The sequence below is a fragment of the Pangasianodon hypophthalmus genome, chromosome 13, assembly GCF_027358585.1.
Source record: "Pangasianodon hypophthalmus isolate fPanHyp1 chromosome 13, fPanHyp1.pri, whole genome shotgun sequence".
Taxonomy (NCBI): Eukaryota; Metazoa; Chordata; class Actinopteri; order Siluriformes; family Pangasiidae; genus Pangasianodon; species Pangasianodon hypophthalmus.
In genome coordinates, this window is record NC_069722.1 from 21,315,224 (window position 1) to 21,338,161 (window position 22,938).

Sequence of the window (22,938 nt, forward strand, 5' to 3'; positions counted from 1 at the left end):
AAACATATCAATCAGCAGAAGGGTACAAAAGAATTTCCAAAACATTAGATGTACCATGGAACACACTGGAGGCCAAGTGGAGAAAATGGGGCATCACAGCAACGTTACCAAGAACAGGATGTCCTTACAAAATTGACGAAAGCAGAATGAAAACTTATCAGGGAGACTGCCAAGAGACCAATGGCAACATTAAAGGAGCTCCAGGAATATCTGGAAAGTACTGGTCACTCCCTGCATGTGATAATATTCTCTCTTATTCTTCACAAGTCTGTACTAGGTGGTAGGGTGGCTAGATGGAAGCCCTTTATCAAGGAAAAAACATCCGACTCTACCTAAATCACCCCAAACCATGTGGCAAACTGTGTTATGATCTGATGAGACCAAAGTAGAACTTTTTGGGCATAATTCTAAAAGATACGTTTGGCGCACAAACAAGATAGTTTATCACCCTAAGAGCGCCATACCCACGGTGAAGCATGGTGGTGGCAGCATCATGCTATGGTGCTGCTTCTCTTCAGCTGAGACTCTAGTCAACATCATGAATAGCTCCAAATATCTATTTTGGCACAAAACATGCAGGCCTCTGTTAGACGGCTGAAGATGAAGAAAATTTTCACCTTCAGCACAATAACGATCCAAAGCACAAATCCCAGCTGACAAAGGAATGTCTTTAGAAGAAGATCAGCATTTTGGAATGGCGCAGTCAGAGCCCAGATCTAAATCCCAGCGAAAACATTTGGAATGACTCGTCGAGGGCTGTGCACAGGAGATCCCTTCAGAATTTGATAGATTTGAAGCATTTTTGCAAAGAAGAGTGGAATAAAATCAAGATCGAGTGTGTTACGTTACGTTGGTAACATTTCTCTTTGTTTTTCACTTGAATTCTGTTGGTTGCTATGTCACATTAAAGGTGGAAAATGATCTCACATGATTTATCTTGGTTTCTTTTTTTTTTTTACATCACAAAAACCTGCAATTTTAACAGGGGTGTATATCCTCTTTTGACAAAAAAAATTTGGTGCCACTATAAAGAATAATTTCCTGTTATATCCTATTATATGACCTAGTATACTGCAATTCTTCAATTCTAATGAAATATATATATATATATATATATATATATATATATATATATATATATATATATATAATATAATGTATGTATGTATAGTGTCGTAGATTCTTGTTTTAACCAAATATAAAAATGATAAAAGTAAATAAAAATTCAGTGAAAAGTTTCCGTAATAGACCCATTTGTTTGATACTTACCTGGCGTTTTTGTTTCAAATGTGGTAAATTATTTTATTTTGATAAAATTTACAAAAGTTAACTACATCGCCATTTCCAGGACTGTCTGTAAAATATGTAAAGCACAAATAGAGTATTTGATTCAGAACAAATCCTGACAAAGTTGGGAATATCTGAATATCTTTTTTCAACATTTCCTTTTGTCTACTGATGTTATGGTTATGGTCAGATTTACATGTAGCACAGAATTAATTAGCTGCCTTAATAATCATGCCAATCAAAGGTCCTCACAAGGATATTACGCCAAACGTGTGTGTGTGCGTGTTGAACAGCACTGTGTGAAAACTAGGACCTTAAAGAATAAGATAATATATCCACTCTGACAGTGATAGAATTGAACAGTACTATCAGTTCCTGTGTGACAGGAAGTGTTCTGGTGGGGATGTGTTTGGTGAACTGAACAAATGTCTGTGGGAAAAGATTCGAGTCCCCATGCATCACCTGCTATCTGATCTAAAACAAAAACAACTTGTCCAAAAGCAGGAAAAATAGACTTCAGCATGGTGCGTTGCGCAATATCGGTGGTTGGTGACAGTTTAAACTTGGTGTGTTAATATTTATTGGTTGCCCCACTGATTTTATCAGAGTGATGAAAAGTACTGGTTAATAATTATGCCTTGTTTGAACTAAAAATGAGAAAATAAAGAGGGCTGTAAAAGTCCACATTTTACAATAAGAAGCAGTAATATAGTGTTTCCTCAGATTACTGAAGATAATTTTTTTTGAGAATTACATACTTCCTCCTATTATTTCTCCGTGACTCTGTTTTGAAACACTAAGATTTGTTACATTAGAATAAACTACTTAAAATCAGTTTAGTGGAAGTGTGTGTGAAAGAAAACTGTGCTTTATATAACATTACACAAGCCCTGGTAAATATTTTATAAAGCTTCTAAGGTGATATGGTGGTTATTTTGTAATAAGGTGTGATCACAAATCAATATACTGATTCCTGAAAAAATATATCTAAGCCACAAACTAAGGCCACCAATTGTGTGACTTGAGCCCACGAGTTAATATGTTCTGGAAAGTTACACTTAATTACTTAGATGGAAAAATCTGTCTGTTTTCAGAATTTGCTTAAGATGACGCAGGATAATGGTATATCCATGTTGCAATGCCACTAACTCCACTGTATAGTTATGAACCGTTCCAAGATTGAAGTATAGTGGAATAATATCAGTCATGTCCATGCTTGGAATCCTGTGGTCTAATTCTATTCATTTCTTGGTCTCGCTCATTTCAAAATACCAAGAATAGTTATCATGGGTTAAGTTACAACAGATTTCCAGAAAGTTAAATTGTGGCCTCAATGTGTAATTTATGGCCACAGCTATTCAACAAAAAATACCAAAAAAAAAAAAATGTCACCTCAGTGGGTCCATAAGAATTCGATTTCTATTTATATCTTAATTTAGAAATTTGGATTTAAAGAATTACGGCATTTTGACTTTGAGATAAATCCTGATATAAAAGTAGATGTTTGATTTAGAGCTGAATTCTGATCAGAGATACAATTCGATTTTAATTAAGAAATATTTATATTTAAATCTGATTTATAGCTGTAAAAGCTGTTCTGAACCTTTAAAGAAACAACAAGTCACTGTTAACTAGTCATATATCAAAAATGCGGCGTTTGGAGTTAATGAGGTTTACAAGCAAAGCAGTAGTTGCTTTAGTAGGTTGAACACTAAAGAACACAGAGAGGTAAGATCTGATTATTTGTCTTATTATCTTTGAGAAAAAAAGAGGCTGGTTAAAGGAACAATGGATACAGCTGCTATAACATAAGTGATAACAGGAATTGAATTGTTTTGCAGTTCTAAAACACTTCAAAATGTACAGTAAAACACTTTGAAATGTGCTGTTATTGGAAAATAATCACCTTCAGGGTGGTAACACTAACTCTGCCACATCACACCACCCCATCGTTGGTTATTTTCCTATAACAGCACATTTCCACGTGTTTTATTCCTCACTTAATTAGCCTGATCTTTTGCTATCAAATCAGTCCTTCTTTATGGGTTATGCATTTTCATTTCTACTGCTGCCAGATAATAAGGACTTATATTTAGTGGAAAATAATGTAATAATTGCAAGACGTGTAAGTTCCTGAAACAGTTCTTAGAAGTGCATTTAGACTTCTGGAACAGTACAGCTACATTAAGAAAATGACCCAACATGTCTCCATTTCTCATTACAGATGACTCAGCGTTATTTTTGGCAGTCAGCAGGCCTCACTGAACTTCTATCACTATTTTATATCAGGTAATGGTATTGCCTCAGGTATTTCTGACACACAGTACATGGCTCGTCGCTAGGTAATGTGTCATTTTCCTATGATCTTCAGCTTTGTCATCCGTTTTAGTAGATGTCTGAGGGATTTCGCGGTCTATGGCAAACAGTCATTTCATGACTAACACATGGACATGATGAGGCAATGGAATGGTTTCTGCAGATGGAGGTCAACGTCTCTTTCACCCCTTTCATCTCTACCCCACATCTTCATAGATGCCATTTTTCCAAAGACTTATTTAGATACTGAATTTGAGTCACTTCTTTAGCTATTTGATGGCTTGGAAACACTTTCTATGATACATTTTAAACAATTATAACTGTGCTCATAATTACAAGGTAACATTTCTACATTAATGCATCGCCAAAGCAATGCAATAATTAATTTCTTAATGACTTAATGGAAGGCATTATTAAATGTAGACGGATTATTTAAAACAATTACTGAGCTCTCTAAATATCCCTTTCCCATTATCCGCTTTTATCTCTCTCAAGCTCTCTTTCTCGCCCCGTTTTTTTCTTTCTTTACACTGCTTTCATTTGTACAAGCCTACCATGGGCCAAGAGGGAATTCAGAGGGTGAGGGTTTATTTCAAACTTTATTTCTACGTCAGTTACATTTAATATTGTGGAACTTTAAATATCTAACAAAAAAGTTAGTTCCAGTTATTTGCGTTATAGCAGCTATAAACGTAACTATAAACAGATAAAAAGTGAAAGAGTAAATCTGCTTTGGTAAATCTAGCCTCATCACACCACCCCATCATTGAGTACTGTCCTATCAGAGCACTACCTTAAATGATTTATTCATTACATAAGTGCTGGAAAGCTTCTTGTTAGTGGAGTCTTTTGGGCACGAGTGCATATGGCTTTCATTTTTCACTTCCTAGTCTATTAATGGAGCAGAGAAGAGAAAGCGAGTGAGTCAGCTTCAGTATGAAATATAGGAATCATACGTTGAGTCAAAGTAACAATAAAATCTAAATAAGTGAAGTCGTGTGGAATCATTTCCATGTGTCTATACCTGAGGCTACTACAGGTTTGTGATTTTAATCTCTGAGTCACTGAGCTGAGGAGAGTTTTGAGGGTTTGTGTGTGTAAGTGAATTCAGGATTTCCACCTTCCGGGTGGTTGCCTGGTGAAATCATTACACCACCACAGAATTATTTTAGCATGTGTGTGTAAGAGAGAGAGAGAGAGAGAAAATAAATGGCTAAGTGATATATGCTTTACATTTCAGTGGAAGATATGTAGAATCAGCAACACAAACACAGACAGACACACACAACCAGACGTTCTATTAGTCATGGAATTCATCGATATGCGCCAGTTCATTCCTAGACTTACAGTAACACTCAAGATTCATTAAAAGTGTTAGAACAGAGATGTCAGGAGGAATGTGCTGGAAGGTGCGACGCAGGGGGACCACTTATTAGCACGGAAACACACAAGCACAGACACACAAGTTATTTGTAACACAAGCCGAAAGGAACATTAATAATAATTTATTAATTTTTGTTACTTGTGACTGTAAAGGAGCTATGAAGGACCTATAAACTCATATAAATTCAGGGATAAATTTACATATTTACAATTTATTTTGGTTTAATTTAACTTGAATGTATTTATTTCTGTAAGGCTGCTTTGTGACAATGTCCATTGTTAAAAGCACTATACAAATAAAATTAAATTGAATTGAATTGAACAAACACTCTATATGAATTGTTGGTATAACTTCAAATTATTTGTGTTCCTAATTTCGTTCACAGTATATGCAACTTTTGGAATTGAGTATATATGAATTTATAATGCCTCCTAATATTTGGAAATTTGGAATATCTGGAAATTCAGGGTGGATACGCAAAAAAAAAAAAAAAAAAAAAAAAAGTACACAGATGATTGAAGAATAAATATTTATCATTTATGTATTATGCCAAAATATTTTAAATCCTGAGTAACATATCCAATATGTTTGGATATCTGATTTAAAATGCTGTGTATAGTATAGGTCTTCATTTTATTCAGGTTTTCAGTGAAGTGAATTTAGTGTAAATGAAAGAATGAATAAATAAATTCCTGGAAACAACTGCAGTTTCTTCTCAAAAGTACTTCCTAAAAGTACTTCCTAAATGTACTTCTAATTCTAGTGTGCAGATAGTGGACAGCAAAAAAAGTACAGCAAAGTTTCCAGAGAAAGAGGATATTGCAGTTTGTGGACTTCATGTCTGAAGTGTCCTGTTCCTCTGGAAACTTTGTGCACTACACGTACCCACTACCCTTGCTGAGGTCCAGATCAAGTTGTAATATTTCAAGAATAAATTTGTAACATTTTGAGAAAAAAAATTATAATACTGAGAAAAAAAAAAATGCAATACAATGACAGAATGTTGCATATCATATAGAACTTCTAGGTCTTTGTGATACTGAAAGGTAAAACATTGCCCCGGTCTGAAGTATGCACTCTGGAGCAGGTTTTCTTCAAGGTTCTCTCTGAGTTTGACTACATTCATCCATACCTCATTTCTGACCAGTTTCCCTATCCCACCCCACAGCATGATGCTGCCACCACCATGCTTCACTATAGGGATGGTATTAGCCAGTTGATTAGCAGCCCCTGGTTTTCACCAGACATAGTGCTTGGAGTTCAGCCCAAAAAGTTAATTGTTTGTCCCATCAGACCTGAATTTTTTTTGTCATGCTGTCAAAGTCCTTTAAATGCCTGCCAAATGCCTTTTTTCTCAGGAGTGGTTTCTGTCTAGCCACATTAACATAAAAGTGATTAAGTATTTCTGAGATGGTTGTCATTCCAGGAAGGTTCTCACCTCCCTGACTAAGGGAGGTAAGAACCCAGTTATTGAGTTTGGCTGGATGACCAGCTCTGGGAAGTCTCTTGGTGGGTCCAAACAGCTTCTATTTCACAACACTGGAACCCACTCTGCTCCTGGGAACATTCAAAGCATTAGAAATGATTTTATACCCTTGCACAGAGCCATGTCTTGATATAATTTGATCACAGAGGTTTCTGTGGAGAGTTCCTTGGATATTTTGGTTGGTTTTGGCTTGGTTTTTGGTCTGACATGCACTGTGAACTGTGTGATTTTATACACCCTTTCTAAACCATGTCCAATCAGTTGAATTTGCCACAGGTAGCCTCCAGTGATTAAGCTAATCAAAGCAAACATGATGCACCTGAGGTGAATTTGGTGTGCCTTACTCAAGGGACTGAAGACTTATCTAAATGAAAAATTTCAGTTTCTGATTTTAATAAATTGGAAAAGAAATTAAAAGCATGTTTTTGCTTTTTTTTTGTAATATTATATACAATAAAGTGTGCAAAAACTAAACATACTTTCCAAACCCAATGTATATTTATTTTATATATTTTTATATGACTCACACAGACAACAAAGAGTTTTTGCCTGTTGAGCTTTAAGACAGAGCGAAGTCGCCCTCTAGTGTCTCACGTCTGCCCTGTGGAAGGAACTACGGGTAGAAACAGCATGTGGTTTATTGAAACAGAGAATTAAATTATGCAACAGATTGAGTCTTGTGGAGTTTATTGCCTGTTTAATATCAAATAAACAAAACAATTAGGTCCACTAGAGATGAAAACTAATATTCACATGAAAACTAAATTGCATTTATAAAGCTAGCAGCATAACTTTAGTCCTTTTAATTCACTGTTGTTTACACATGAAAGAAAAATAATTAAAAAAATAAGGTGATATTAAACATTAAAAGTTAAAGTTAGATTAAAAATTAAAGGCAACATTTCAATGAAACCAGAACATGGCTGTAGATAACTCGTGTAGATTTATTTGAGCTTCCCCTGTGCATAAGATATTTTCAGAAATTTAGTGTTATATGTTTATTATATTTTTTGTTATTTGTTAATAGGCTTCTGAATTTATATGTCCAGACATATGGGTTTTAATATATTCATAAGATATATAAATATATATATATATATATATATATATATATATATATATATATATATACACACACACACACACACACACACACACACACAGGGAAGACGCCATGATAGTTTATATAAAATGTTGCCCAAAACACAAAACAAAAGCACAAGGTGCTAAAATAATACTTCCTATAAAAGTTTAAAGGTTAAACAGAAACATCTATAAACTCAGATGCCAGGGTGGAACAATGTGATAAATTCCCAATACGATCACCATATACGACTGTTTACAGCACCTCGGACAAGGGTCTTCGTGCGGAAACGTCGACCAGTGGGTGCGTCTTTGAGTGGAACAGGTGGGTGTGTCCTTAAGCCTATATATGTATTCAAAGATATTTCTGTGTAGGCAGCTGGTGCTCAAAAGGAGCTTACGTATGCACTCAGAGGTAAGGTTTTCTCAGAAGTCACATCAAGCTAGCTCATACAATCCAGCTAGCTAGCATTAGCAGTGATTATAAACATTTGTGAATAAAAATCCTGTCAGGTTAGCTCAGGGTAGGCATTATGTTGAAGATTTCCATATTTGGACTCAAAACCACACCCACATCTGCATCTATGTCCAATCAGAGCCACTCTCACTTCCATATAGGCTCAAGGACACACCCACAGATATTTCCATGCTCGATATGATACAGCATCACACTGATTTTATCCTATCCCAGCTAAGTGCTATGAAAGTGTGCCCATTATTTCATCATTTCTTACATTTTCATTACAAAAGCAAAGTCATTGTGTTGTAGCTATATTGCATAAAAGTGATTCAAATATATGATTAATCTTTATATCAAGATTTCCTTAACTGACATGATCCAAACCTTGAACTTCAGCATTAATACACCTTCAGTATCATTAACAAAGTAAAAACCAAATAAGCTAACTAATCAACACCTACATTAGGCAATGTTCACACCATCAGGAAAGAAAATTAAGCCAACAAATACAGATATAAACAATAAACATCTTAATAAAAATTTTTTTTTAAAAAAAATCCAAGCAAGCAGAAAGAATTTCTAGCAAAATCTAAATTTTACCGCAACATTGTTTGTCAAGATGGCTTTTTTCCCCTAAATGTATGCCAAGCAACAGTAAAAAACATAGTAAGATGCACAATTCCAGTGAATTTTTTTTAACAAACGTCTGTGTAAAGTAAACAAACAAATTAATTCACGTGTTAACTTATTTTGTTACTTTGTTAATAATATTTGTGCTTTATTATAACTGAAGTTCCGGGTTTGTTCATGTTAAATAACGGAGTAAAGGGAACCTTAATATAAAGCCTTTCCAAAATTATATACATACAAAATTACTAGAAAATAACATGTGAACTGCATTTAAAAAATAAAAAGTACAAATGCTACTATGACGTTAATCAAATCGGTGTAAATGTAAATCACTCAATCAACCTTTAAATCAATAAACTAGCTAATAAAAAGGTGTATCTCTGGGCCTTTTTAAAGCAGGCAGATTCTAAAAAATATCTGTGGTCAACTTTACTTGTGAATCAATACTCAGCTTTTATGAGCTATTTACAAAGAGTTAAAAAGCAGCATGCTTTGTTTTTCTTTAAAAAAAAAAATGCTAAGCAATTTTAGTACTCGATTACTAGAAGATTAGAAGAAATCTGCATATTTGTAAAGCTTGGAATTGATTGGTCAGAAGTAGTAAGGCCAAAATGCAGACACATGAGGTAACTGAGGTAATATTAGATTCTTATGATGTACAAATTTTGTAACAAAGCCAGATGAAAACTGAACAAAGGACGCGAAGATTAAACTAGGATTACACAAGAATGTGCTGATTTAAAATATTCAGATCATAATTGTTTAATTGTTTAAAAAAACACTGAAAAAAGAGTAAGAATTCTGTCCACTAAACTTCTCAAACTTTCACGGAAGTGGCATGAACAGAATCAATGTTCCTATGTTAGCCCGAAGCAAGATAGACGTCCGATTTTATCTTTAGATAAGCTGACACTGCCTAAAACCTAAATGGCAAGGTAGTTGGTACACTTAAAGACATCCATGATAGCAATAACGTGTTAAATGTACGTATAATTGATTATACCTAATCACAAACACCAAACTACATTCACAAACATAGAAAAAACTTAAAATTATGTTAACTTACAGAAGATGCACTGTGTGATCTATTCTATATCGCGATGGCGCATTGTAAAGTATGTGTGGCGGCCTGGGAAAACCCTTCACATGGGGAAATTTTGATATTTCCTACTATATATAGCTCTGAAATAGTACAGGGTTTCCTGAACTGAAGTATGTTTCTCTTTCTATCATTGCTAGTTCTAGTTTGTAAGGTTATCTCCACAAAAAAGGAAGGAAATTAGCATTTTAAGATTTCACTGAGTCCACTGAAAAACAGCATCACACTGATTGTCTAGCATTTAATTTCATATGTAATCATTAAGATATAACAATAATATATATGATCATAAAGACTACATCTATCTTTATACCTGCCTTAATTCATTGCCTAGAGCCATTTTACTGCTGTGTTTGTTAATCTAGCTCCTTATCTACCTAATGTTATCTTTGCTAGGCAAGTTTAGGATGTTAATAAAATTATTTCTACTTTTTTTGGGGAAATATATTTATGGTTTGTAGTGGCATTTGGCATTGAGGTGCCAAAGTGATACGTAGAAAAACCCAGTTTTAGTCTTAAAACCCAATATTTTGTCTATTTTTCGTCTAGAATTCAGCCACAGTGACATCCAATGGGTTTTCCCAGATCACCAAACATTTATAGAGACTCGGGTAAAATGCTGAACCGATTTTATGACAGAAGGATTTAAAAGTCTGTCTCAAAAACAAATCTGATTTGTCCTTTCAATATTTTCATTAAACAAGAAATGTTTACCTTTATTTATTTTTTTTTTATATGTTGCAAGTATCTTGGTTAAAGGAATACCTCCAGAGCAAAACTAAGGAAGCAAATGCCAGACAACAAACATGTCTTGACTGAATGACTACATTTAGGTTAGAAAAACAAGGGAATGATGAGGGAAATTTTGTACATTTCATTTTTTAAAAATTTTAAATTTTTTTAGCTAAGTCTTTACACATCTGCTGTACCATAACACATGCAGGAGAAATGATGAGGTTTGGACATGAAAAGCTTTGTGAAAATGCAATCCCTGAGGTCCGGAGACACTACAATGTGGGAGGGACACACACACACACACACACACACACACACACACACACACAAAACCAGCACTAACAAAAGGCTCTGAATCTGAAAAGGCTGTTAGTGGTTTTAAAAGACTAAGCAATTAATTAAAGAGCTTTCCATTAATTAGCACTGAGAGCAGTACAAAAGAGAGAGAGAGAGAGAGAGAGAGATGCTTGTATTGAGGAGCATTAGCACTGAGGTTCAAACTGCAGTTAACTATAGCTGTAAAATTAACAGTGTGTATCATTAACAGGTAGATTTTTGAGGTATGTGTGTCTTGTTCCTACCAGGCATGGCCTATATAAAATCATCACTATATAAATTGTAACTGTTTTCCAATATCATGGCTTCCCTATCACAATTTTGTAGTTTCAAAACCGACTGCACGTTTACTTGTACCTGTTCTCACTGGGCAGCACTTTAATCAGCACTATTGTTTCATTCCCTTTAAGGCTCGGAGATATAGTTTAAGCCGACGTAGTTTGCTCTGTGGAGGGACGCGTGTCGTGCTGCTTTCTAATTTAAAAATCTCATCTCAATTTATATGATCATGTTAATACGTCTAATACATTATCGTTTCTATTGTAACAATTTACCCAGGGACTTGTACGATGGACGTTCCACATAAATGGATTTAAAAACACTGTGGATAAGGTGAGTTTTCCTGTAAGGAGGCGTTTATTTAGCAGTTTGGAAGGAGTCTCCAGTGTAAGCGTTTTTGTAACAGTCAGAGGTAAAGCTGTAATTTTTCCAACAAGGCTTTAAGACAGAAGGCTCTGCACTTTCCAATTTCTCTGTAACATGACAAGTTGCATAAGTAAAAAAAGAGAGGCTGGTTATGAGATGGCTGTTTATAGCTACTATAACATAAGAGGAACTAACTTGTTTCATTGACTTTCAACATGTATCACACAAAATGTAACTATAAATGGAAAAAATGTACGTCACACCTTTCACCTTTCTTTAAAAAAATAAAACACTTACATATAATCAGCACATTCCTGGCTTCTAGTCAAAAGTGCTTTTATTTTTTTTTTAATGTGACAGTGTAGTGTAACAGTAGTTCACATTTTAGATCTTTAAAGTAGGGATGTACCAAGGCTGAGTATTTCTATTGGCCGATATTGGACTAAACACTGGAATGATATCAAATTTGGCTCCAATTCACCAATCCATTGCAATGATGACTGACCCAACACAAAGGGTCTTAAAAAGACAGCCACATACTGCCTGTGATGTTCCACATACAGATTGCAGGGGGTTACGACAACGTATCTGTTACTGCGACATTCTATGTTTCCTTAACATTGATACTTTGCTACAATGACATGAAGAGTGCGAAAAACTCGAAAACTCACTACTAACTTGCTACTAATGCTGTGGATGTCTTAACTCTGAAGTGGGAAGTCAAAACACAGAATTAGGTCTGTGGACGCCTCAGTGTTTTGTCTTTTGTTCGCGACAATGGAGCCCTGGGTACGTAAGGCTTTGGGAACATAGGATTGCACTCTTAGTTACTGTATATCTGTATAATAACCTATAGCTGGTACATTCCTACTTTAAACTTTCACTCACACATATTTCTAAATTTCCAGATGTATGTTGTGACCAACAGCAGTTTTTGAGTTAAACCTGAAGATAAAGCTTGTGAGGCAGTTTTGGGTTTGATTATGTTTGTTTTGCATCCTACAAACAAACCAGACTAAGGCCTTATATTGTCTCCATAGTAACAACACAGCAACCAGCAACCAAAAAGGTAAAGGGTCTGAGGGAAAGCAACCAATGATATTAACTGCTCCTGTTTGTACTGGCCAATGAAAATGCCTGTTATCTGCCAGAGGAAATATGTCTCTATAGCAAAAATGTCTCCATAGCAGTGTCTAACCTGGAGACCAATAGGAAGAAAGATTAGCCAATAAGCCAATTAGATGAGCCAATCGCAGCGTGATTGGCTGAAATGACACAAAAGCCAAAATATATGAAGGCACCAAAAATCATTACTGAAGTATTATAACTACTGATAAACTGTTCACAAAAATAAAATAATTCCATAATTCACCAGCCCTCTCTCTCTCGCTCTTGCTCTCTCTCTCACACACACACACACACACACTTTCTTTTTCTCTTTCATTGTCTTTGCGAAACTCATTGTTCTTCCATTTAACACCCCCACCCCAAAAAAAGCTCTACAACCTATTGTATCTATTTTTATCCATTAGGAAATCCTAACTACATTCCTTCTCATTACTTTTACAAGCTTTAGTACTTTTAGTCACTAAATACTCAATAACCGATAAAAAAAAAAATACCAAAATCAATCTTTTAAAAATATATAATGATGTTTTCCCTATGAGTGTTACTTAATCCATGAACAGGCCGATGTGGACAGCCTTGAAGAATGCAAGCTAGCAGCCTATGTTAGAATAGCATACTGGCTGTACTAACTGTTGACTATCTGGCTCTAAAATAGCTAGAATACTGGCACTGTTGTGAGTTTTGTTTCTGCATAGAATAAAGATCTGCAGAAAATCACATAATTCACACTTTTCTAATCCTGCGTTCACACTAGCGAGTGACAGGTGAAAATTCCCTTCATATGGCAGTGCATGATTCGGATTTGCGATTCTGTTTTATTCCGAATTCACTCTGCATAAGCGGCATGTCATGACCTCAGTCAATCCACACTTCAGCTGTGTTACACATATTCCTGTATAAATGTCACACTACAGGATCATACAATATCATATAATAACAAAATGAGGAAATCTGCTCTAGACTTCACCGCAGTAGGTGCACAGCTACTTAAAGCGTTAAACAATGGCAGCACAATGCAAAAGCTCGAGTTTGACACAACTTTAACACACCTCTGGATTGAAACGTTTGCTAAAACAGAACTGAATGAGGTCTTGATGCGACGCTTGATGGGACGCTTGACTCAACACATTACGTGTCACGTGTGAATGCATATTAGTTCTGGCAAAGGAAAGCCAGAAATTCCAAATGATTGGTCTGAGAAACATGCCAGACCTAATCATGTAGACAGTGTAGTCTGAATATCTTCCCAAATTTTAGTTCCTATCTGCATTTACCTCCTGTGAACCTCACTTTAAATAGAGAACGGTAAAGAAAAGTAAAACGCGAAATAGAAATTTGGAAAATTCACCAAATTCACCAAACCCGCTCCAAATGTGCTCCAGCTACAAAATGAGCTAGTTAAATATATATATAAACTCTGTTTAACGTTAGTGAAGTTTGCTAGACTCATGAATGTTTCATGAGTGTTTCTATGATCCTCATTTCAAAGCTTAGCTCAGATTAAAAAAAAAAGTAAATGCATGTAGGAATTAAAAAATGGAAACTGGAGAGAACTGGAAACATCAGACCGCTTGCTATATGATTGGATTTGAGATTTTGTAGTATTACAAAAGGTTCCAATTATAGCTGTCACATCTAACTAGCATTTCTACTAAAAAGCCTTAGAAACAAAAAGACACGATCAATTAGTGTTATTCTTGTGGCTAAGGAATACCTACAATGCACTATGACTGTGCATTAACTATAACACTGATTATACCAATGGCTCTGAGCAGAACGCACATTAGACCTTACGGAGGTCTGCATGGAAACCAGAAAGATCTAGAGAAAAGCCAGACGAGAAAAGAACATTATTCCTTAAAAAAATAAATTTTTGAACAAAATCATAGGCCGGAAAAAAATCCAAGATTTTTTAGAGAGAACAAAAAAAATCTCTTTTGTTAAACGGCAACTGTTCTGTGGACACACTGGATAAAAACATAAAGGACACATTGTTAACACATTGGATAAAAATGTAAAGGAGACATTGTAGACACTTTGGATAAAAACAGATTTTGGAGATAAAGGATTTTTCCTTTTAGTTCAATTCAAAGGCAGCAGCGTTCCCTACTGACCAGTACTAGCTGTTCTTATGTGTGAATCGATGTTCCTTCTGGCTTCGGCTGTGCAGGAGCACATCGTTCAGATTTCCTTCGGAGAAGCCATCAGGGACGAGTTCTAGACTGTCACAATCCCACAGCGAACAGCAGAGGGATGGGGGCCTGACGAGTCCAAGTGTGCGATAAAAGAGAATGAAGTATCGATTTACAGGTCCTTTCTATTTAAGGGAAAGCACTGAGCTGAGGAGTTTGGGGCTGATTTGATCCGAGGACACACAGACACACACACAGACACACACAGGCACACACACACACACATAGACGATCTGGTGAAGTGAGTCCCTGCAAAGAGACAGACAGGAAGAGACAGACAAATAGAAAGAAAGAAAGAAAGAAGGAAAGAAAGAAAGAAAATATTTTATGTTAGATTTATATTTATATTAGATTTATATTTATAATAATATTAGAAAATATTTATATATCATATGGAGCTACAACACAGATTAACACCATTTGAAAAAAATCAAAAGAAAAAAGAGAGAAAGCGGTAAGGATGAAAGGAGAGAGAAATAAATATGGAAGAATAAAAAAATGAAGAGAATACAAAAAGAAATCTGAAAGAGGAAAAAGGACAAAAGAGAAAGAAAGAAAGAAAGAAAGAACATCTTTGCTCATTTATTTGGCATCTGGCAGATAGCATTGATTTAACATTTATGGAAGGAGTCTCCAGTGTCAGTGCTTTGTCAAAGGTTGTAAAGCTGTAAACTTGCAAGTAAGTTTTCCACCACGGGAAAGTCTTCACGACAGAGAATGTTTTTGCTTTATGTATTCTCTGTAACAAGCATTTTTTTTGCCTTATTTATTGGAAAATATTCAGGCCACATCCCTCCACCCCATCTAATTAGTTTCCTATAATAACATGCTCCCAAATGTTTTATGCCTTGCTTACTATGTCTTCTATTTAACAATATACCATCTTTTCCACCTTTGCTAAGTGTCTCTACCCTCTCTCTCACCTTAGTGCGGTGGCTCTTGTTGTGTTTCGGTGTCAGTGTATCCGGGCAGCATGTCTCCATTGGTGCAGTTCTTCAGCATGCTGTGTGTGCTGGGGTCACACCTGTCACTGTGTTTTCTACGAACGCGACTGAATACCAACGGCACGAAGAACAGGACCATGCCGCCGACCAGAGGGGGCACCCCGGCCAGGTAAAAGGCCACGTGGTAATTCCCAAAGTGATCATGAAGAAGGCCTGAGAAAGAGAGAAGCGAAGAGAGAGAGAGAGAGAGAGATAGAGGGATAGATGGGCAGAGAAGAAGAAAATTAGAGAGAAATTAGGAAATGATTCTAAACGTTTCTGACTTGAAGACCCTTTCCCTCCATACAAACACAGGGTCTGGATCTATACGGGAGTATTTAATACACAGCCATTAGGAGACGCCTTGGATGGATGGATGGAAGGATGGATGGACGGAAAGGAAGAAAGACGAGGAAGGAGGAAAAAAGAAAGAAAGAATGAAAGGTAGACAGACAAGAAACAAAGGAGAATAAGAGAAAAAACAGAGAAAAGCAGAAAGAAGAAAAAATGAAAGAGAGAATGACAAGATTTGGTGAAGAAATAAACAGAGAAAGAAAGAAAGAAAGAAATACAAGGAAAAGAAATGAGAATAAGAGATAAAATAGAAAAGCAGAAAGAGGGGAAAAAACATGAGAATGACAGAGCAAGAGATAGTGAACTAATCGGGCTAATAGTGTGACTAATCAGAACATGAAGTTCTCAAGTGCTCAAAGGCAAAAGAGCGACAGAAGAGAGAGTGTAGTTAAGAGGAGAGATGCTAATGATTAGTCAGGATGAGTAAAGCTGCTAATGTCAGTACTTTTAGATGGAGCACAGCGACTCTCAGCAGGGGGTGGAGCATCAACATGGAGAGGTGAGCTGAGCTGTTAGCAGGGGGTTCAACTAGGCTGCCAAGTATCGATAAACAACAACCAAATTAGAGCCAAACTAAACGAAAAACAAACTTTTCTCAGAACGGCGACACTTTGATCCATCCATCTGTTCATCTGTCTATTTATCTTTCCATCTATCCGCCGGCCTGTCTATCCGCCTACCTATCAGTCTGCCAATCTGTCTATCTGTCTATCCATTCAGTTGGCTATTGCCTTTCCATGAATCTATCACCCTTTTATCAATCCATTTATGCATCTATCTGTTCATCTATCTAAATTTTCAACATTTCATCCATCCATCCAACCTCTTCATCCATCTGAGTATTTTTCCATCTATGTGTGCTTTTGTCTATCCAACATCTATCCACATTGTCCACTTTATCCATCTACAATTTCATCTGTCTGTCTGGCTTTCCATCTACCTATGCATCCATCCTTCTTTCTATGAATCCGTCTATCCCACCTTTTATCCATCCATTTGTTTATCTGTCTATTTTTCATTTCACCCATCCATCCTGTCTTTCTATGCATCTGCTCTCTAACCTTCTAACCATTTACCATTTCAAGTGTCTTTCCATTGTGCCTCCTACCTAAGCATCCATCCTGTCTTTCCATGACTCTGTATATTCACCTTTTTTCTCCTTTACCTGTTAATATGTCTGTCAATCCTGAACCCATCACTCTTTTATCCATCCCTTTATCCAGCTACCTGTTCCTCTGTCTGTCTACCTTTTCCTCTGTCCATCCATCGATCCATTGATCCATCCATCCATCCATTAACTATTGATCTACTTGTCTAACTCTCCACTCCTCTATCCAGCTTTTTAACCTAGCCACACATCCATTTTATTTAGTCAATTATCAACTCACTCATCTGTTCTATCTATCCATCATCTCTGTCCATCTTTCCATCTTCCACCTATCCACCAATCTTTCTACATGTCTTTCTTGTTTTCTGTCATTTCACCCAATTGTCCCCCATCTATGTTGACATCTATGTGTCTGTCCAACGATCTGTCTATCTTTCCTCTTGTGTAACATGCCATCTGCAAATCCAGTGGGTCTGACACGTTCTCAAATCAAACAGGAGCCAAACAAAACAAAAAGCCAACTATTCACAGAAAAGCCACACAAAGTTCCCAGAAGAGCCCTTAACGCTCCATAGATTCTCCTAATGGTCCTGGAACTGGGGCAAATGTAATGCGTAATGTTCCAGAGCTGGCCAAAAGTGTGTATTTCCACACATGCTGTGTGTGTGTGTGTGTGTGTGTGTGTCTGTGTGTGTATGTGTGTGGGCTTGGCAACCAGAGGGTAACTGAGGACAACACCATGTTGTGCCTGGATCTTAGCCTCAAACATAAATCTATCCTGTGCACTGAAGACAGTGTGTGCATTAAGTTAAGCTTTTTGAGTCCACTTTTCATATGTCTAATACTCTCATTGTGAGAGAATGAAAGCATTCTTTAGGATCATCACAAATCATGCTTGGATAAATATTTCCAGGAAGAATTCAATTTCGCCACACACACACACCCACACATTAACAGACATTCCTTCATACATGCCTGCTAATTGAACGTGTAATCCCTCCATTTTCTTGAAGTGTACACTGATCTCAGCAACTATGTCATGTTTGATCTCAAATGCATTGTAAAATCAACTGCATTCAAGTTCCATGAATCTTATGAGCATACATAAGGTTTGGAATTGTACCCCAATCTAAATGACCAGTTTGTTTGGGGATAATCCATGCTAAAAGATCACTAATGCAGCCTGAAGGTGGTGCATTTGTTAGTCAGCGCAGTTGGTAAACTCTCAACAGGCATACAATGTTTCTTCAAAAGAATCCCTGAAAAAGCAATGGTGGAACAAGAGGACCTGCTATTCTCCGAGTTCCCTCATATGGAGTCGAAAGGTAATAATAAAGATATTAAAGAGCCACTTGGGCCAAGCAGGTGGAGCAACAAAAAAATGTGCAAGTTAGATCAGGTTGGTTCTCCTCAGATCTAGCTGTGGTAAGCACTTGCAACTGACGAAAACAAGGACATGTTCAATCGCTGCACTGATCTGCGCAACCTATCCAGAACTTGAGGAAAGGGTCTTCTTCCACTAATTAAGGAAGTCCAATCTGTTGCTTTGAGACAGAGGCTTAAAAGTTGGATCTTATTTGGCCTTCTCCACCTCCCAGCCCAAAAACCCTCAAGAGTCATAGGGGGTTCCTACCTCCAGTCTGGACACCAGTCAGATGCTCTGCCCATGCTTCAGGACTTCTATGACAACACTCACTGCCGAAAGGGATTTTCTTGCCTATTCTAAGTGCTTCAGGGTGGATGAACTTGGACACAAGTGGAAAAAGAACCTTTTATATGAAATGTAGCTCCTCCAACAGAATTAATCCTCACCATATAGGAAAGGGTGCATCTGTCTCTCATACTAGTGAAACCATGGTATTTGTAAATAATCTGTTTACTAGCAGGAGAGCCATGGAGTCTTCCCCTCAGGCAGTGAACCAAATGGTTCATGGCCACCCAAGGCTGTGGTGCCTGCAACCCTACTGATGAATGGACAAGGGGGTTCCTGTGGCAGATATTTGCATGGCTCTTTTGAAACATTGTATTGCTTGGCTGTCAATGTCCCATCTGTGGCTTCGTCCTCTATATTCGGTCAGGGCTGTACTTGGTCAATGTTCCCCCCACTTGGCTATGGCTATGCAGAGCATGAATACATTGCTTGAATGGAAACTTTTAGATATGCATATAACCACTGGTCTTTTGGCCAAAAGTATGTGACTACCTGACCATAACACCAATATGAGGGTCTTCCTGAAACTTTTGCCACAAAGTTCAAAGCATACAATTGTCTAGAATGTCTTTGTCTGCTATGGAATTAAAATTTTCCTTCACTGGAACTAAGGGGCCCAAACCGGAATGGCAATGCCCCTGTGCACAAAGGGAGGTCCGTACAGATATAGTTTACCATGGGTGGTGTGGAAGAACTCAAGTGGCCTGCACAGAGTCCTGACCTCAACCCCACTGAACATCTTTGGGATGAATTGGAACACCAAATTTGCACCAGACCTTCTTGCTGGACGTCAGTGTCCAACCTCTTGGGGCTGAATGGACAAATCCCCACAGCCACTGTTCAAAATCTAGTGGAAAGCCTCATCAGAAGAGTGGAGGCTCTTATAGCAGCAAAGGGGGAACAGCTCAATATTAATGCCCATGGTTTTAGGTATTAATATTGAAATGGGATGTTCAATACTCAGGTGTCCACATACTGGCCATAGAGTGTATACTTCCCTCATCTTTTTTCTAGGGTTTTGATTTTGACCTAGTAACTTCATTCCATAGTCTTCCAGTACCTAGACTCCCAAAGCTTACTGCTAATTTCTGGTTTTAACCAAGTGACCAAATTCCCTAGTTGCTTGATCTCTGATGATTCCTAGACTTCTGGTTTCTGGTGACCTTGTTCCATATTTTGCTAGTACATAGGTTCCCCAGTATTGTTTCTGGTGTTTATGTCTTTGACCTACAGATCTTGTTCGATACTTCCCAGGTAGCTAGTTTCTTCAGTCTAGTTTGTAGTATTTCTGTTTTTGACTGTATTCCATTTTTGATGGCTTTGTTGGATTATCTTATTATACTACATTACAAATCTAGCTGGATGGATCTTTTTCTGTGGAAATAAACCAATAACATATTAACTATAGATAATCTTATGAATTCTAATGATGATTGGAATCTGAATTTCCTGTTTGAAGTAATGATGTTTAAACTGCCAGTACTCACCTGCAATTGGTGGACCTGCTGTCATTGGAACAGCCATGAGGCCCAGCAGGTAACCAATGGCTTGCGAGGCCCGCATGGGCCCTACCAACTCAAAAGCAATAGGGGCCATTATGGTGATGAAGCAGCCGTCACACAGTCCCATGAACACACACACCACTATCAGGCCCTCAAACACACGGCACTGCGGGATCATCATCGACATCAGGCCCAGAGTCATGAACGAGGCCACCTACACATCCACACAAAAAGAGAAACATTAATGGTGTTCACTGTCCTCTATTAAAAACTAATACCAGATACTGACTTAGCAATTGAGAACCAATGTTGGAACTTAAAATTTTGGACTCAACTGCATAGTAACAGCAATGAAATGAAAAAATAAACCAGACATACATACGCACACTCCAGCTGCTCCACAATACCTGCAAGTATATTTTCTTGACTCCAGCAATGAGGTCTCCCACTTTGCCAAAAAGCAGACGTCCTGCCCCCGAGGATGCCCCAATACACACCAACAGCACCCACTCCTTCTGCGTCTCCCCAAACTCCTCCCTCACGAAGTTCATCTGTCACACACATACTGATTGGTCAGAAGGTGTTGATTAATTTTCTGTAACAGGAGCTCTGACAAAATTTCCAGTGTTTACATTGCCTAATGACTCCTAATGAGTCAGTTAAGTCCTAAGAAGTTAGTTAAGTTCTGAGATTTTACAAGTGGTAGGGTGTCCAAACCTTTGCCTATGCCATAATTACTACTTTATTTGTGTCTATTTTAAGTTCATGAAATATAAAGTGACTGTGAGTTAACATTTGATTTTTTAAGTAGTTTGCTGTGGAGGTTGTGTTGACTTCTTTTCACTTAAAAAATCATCAGAATATGTGATTTGGCGCAAACTTTTGCACACAACTGTAAGTGATCACGTTCTGTTTTTAAGAACTATTTGTGTGTTCAGAGACATTGAAAAGCTGGGTTTCTGCAGTTTGAGTGACACACACACACACACATACACACACTCTCATTTTCAGACATACACATGTACAACAAAAGCCGGGGGAAATGTTTACATTTTGAACCAAAGCCTTCAAAAACATGACGACGGGGGGGAAGGGGAGGGGCTTCTCATCTTTATGACTTCATCCATACAGCACAAACACACCCACATCCGATACACACACACAAACACAAACACACACACAAACATTCAAAAACTATCAGTATTAGCATACACCCCCAAACACACATATACAACATACACACACCACACACATCCGGAACACACACACACTCCCACAACAAACATCTACAACACACCCACACACATCCGGAATGTGTACACACCTTCAGACACACACCCACACACATACACACAAACAGACACATACATCTATGCACAAACATTCACACACAGTCACAATAAGCACAGACCCCCACAGACACATAAACAACATACCAACACACATCTGGAATACATACACACTCTCACAGCAAACATCTACAACACAAGAACACATACACAATTGTCCTTCAGACCCACATCCCCAGAACACAGCACAAATGCTCATACACACATATTTAGATACCACACTCCTTTTAAATGGAAACCATACACACAAACACACACAATCATACGACCTGAAACTGCCCGATACATTTCCACCCACACACACACACACACACACACACACACATACCTCACATACCAGCAGAACATTCATAACCCACATACGTAGAAACACACACAAATCACAATGTTTATTTCACAAATCTCACACTACTACAGCAGAACACATCTCCATTCATGCTCCGGTCATTCAAGGAGAAACAGTGGGTTGTGAGTACGCACTAATGTAGTACTAAAGGTACAGCAGTAACACACTGCTGATGTAAATGTCCTTAATGGAAGTTTGATTACATTACGGTGTCCTGTTTACATCACCGAGATTAACACGCACAAACTGTACAGTGCCGAGTGGGAACTGATAGATGTTATTGTTACACGTGTGTGAAACACACACACAACTAGACGATTCATAGAAATGGATTCTAGTATAGTTTTAGAATCTTGGACAAGATGGAAAAGATTCTGTTCTAGATAGAAAAGCAGTCACACTGAGGGGGGAATATGAAATGCAACACACAGGCAGTATTGTCATTTGTGACACGAGGACCACGTGCCACCCCAGGGATCGCTAAGAATTAATCAGGCAGTATGTGTCAAAATGAATATTATCCACCATTAAAAGCAATCCATGCGACTGCATTTCATTTCACTGTGGATCATGTGGAATAGAGTATACAAACTGACCTTGTATCATTTTTTCCTTCTTCTTCCTAAATTGCATACATGTGTTATTGTATTATGTGTTGTATTATATGTGTAACTGTGTGTTGGTTGGATTGCTGTTAAACAAAATTGTGTTATCTTATCTTATCTTATCTCAGAAGAGAATGTAATACGCCATAGCACTGCATTTCACTTTCATTACCGCCACATTGAAATGCGATCACTGAAA

General features: G+C 37.3%; 1 protein-coding gene across 2 annotated transcripts in view; it reads right to left on the reverse strand.

The window, feature by feature from the left end:
* Nucleotides 1-7,143: 7,143 nt before the first annotated feature.
* Nucleotides 7,144-22,938, reverse strand: part of slc16a2 (solute carrier family 16 member 2) — a 35,616-nt gene continuing 19,821 nt past the window's right edge. Inside the window, exons 4-7 of one of the 2 annotated variants that reach the window (XM_026917302.3) lie at nt 20,847-20,990; nt 20,425-20,653; nt 15,705-15,938; nt 7,144-15,030 (exon numbers count right to left, since the gene is read on the reverse strand). In XM_026917302.3, the coding sequence (XP_026773103.3) occupies nt 15,706-15,938; nt 20,425-20,653; nt 20,847-20,990 (606 nt within the window). In that variant the 3' untranslated portion in view covers nt 7,144-15,030; nt 15,705. Of the gene's footprint in view, nt 15,031-15,155; nt 15,303-15,704; nt 15,939-20,424; nt 20,654-20,846; nt 20,991-22,938 lie in introns of those variants that run through there. The other variant, XM_053239041.1, reaches the window with a different exon arrangement.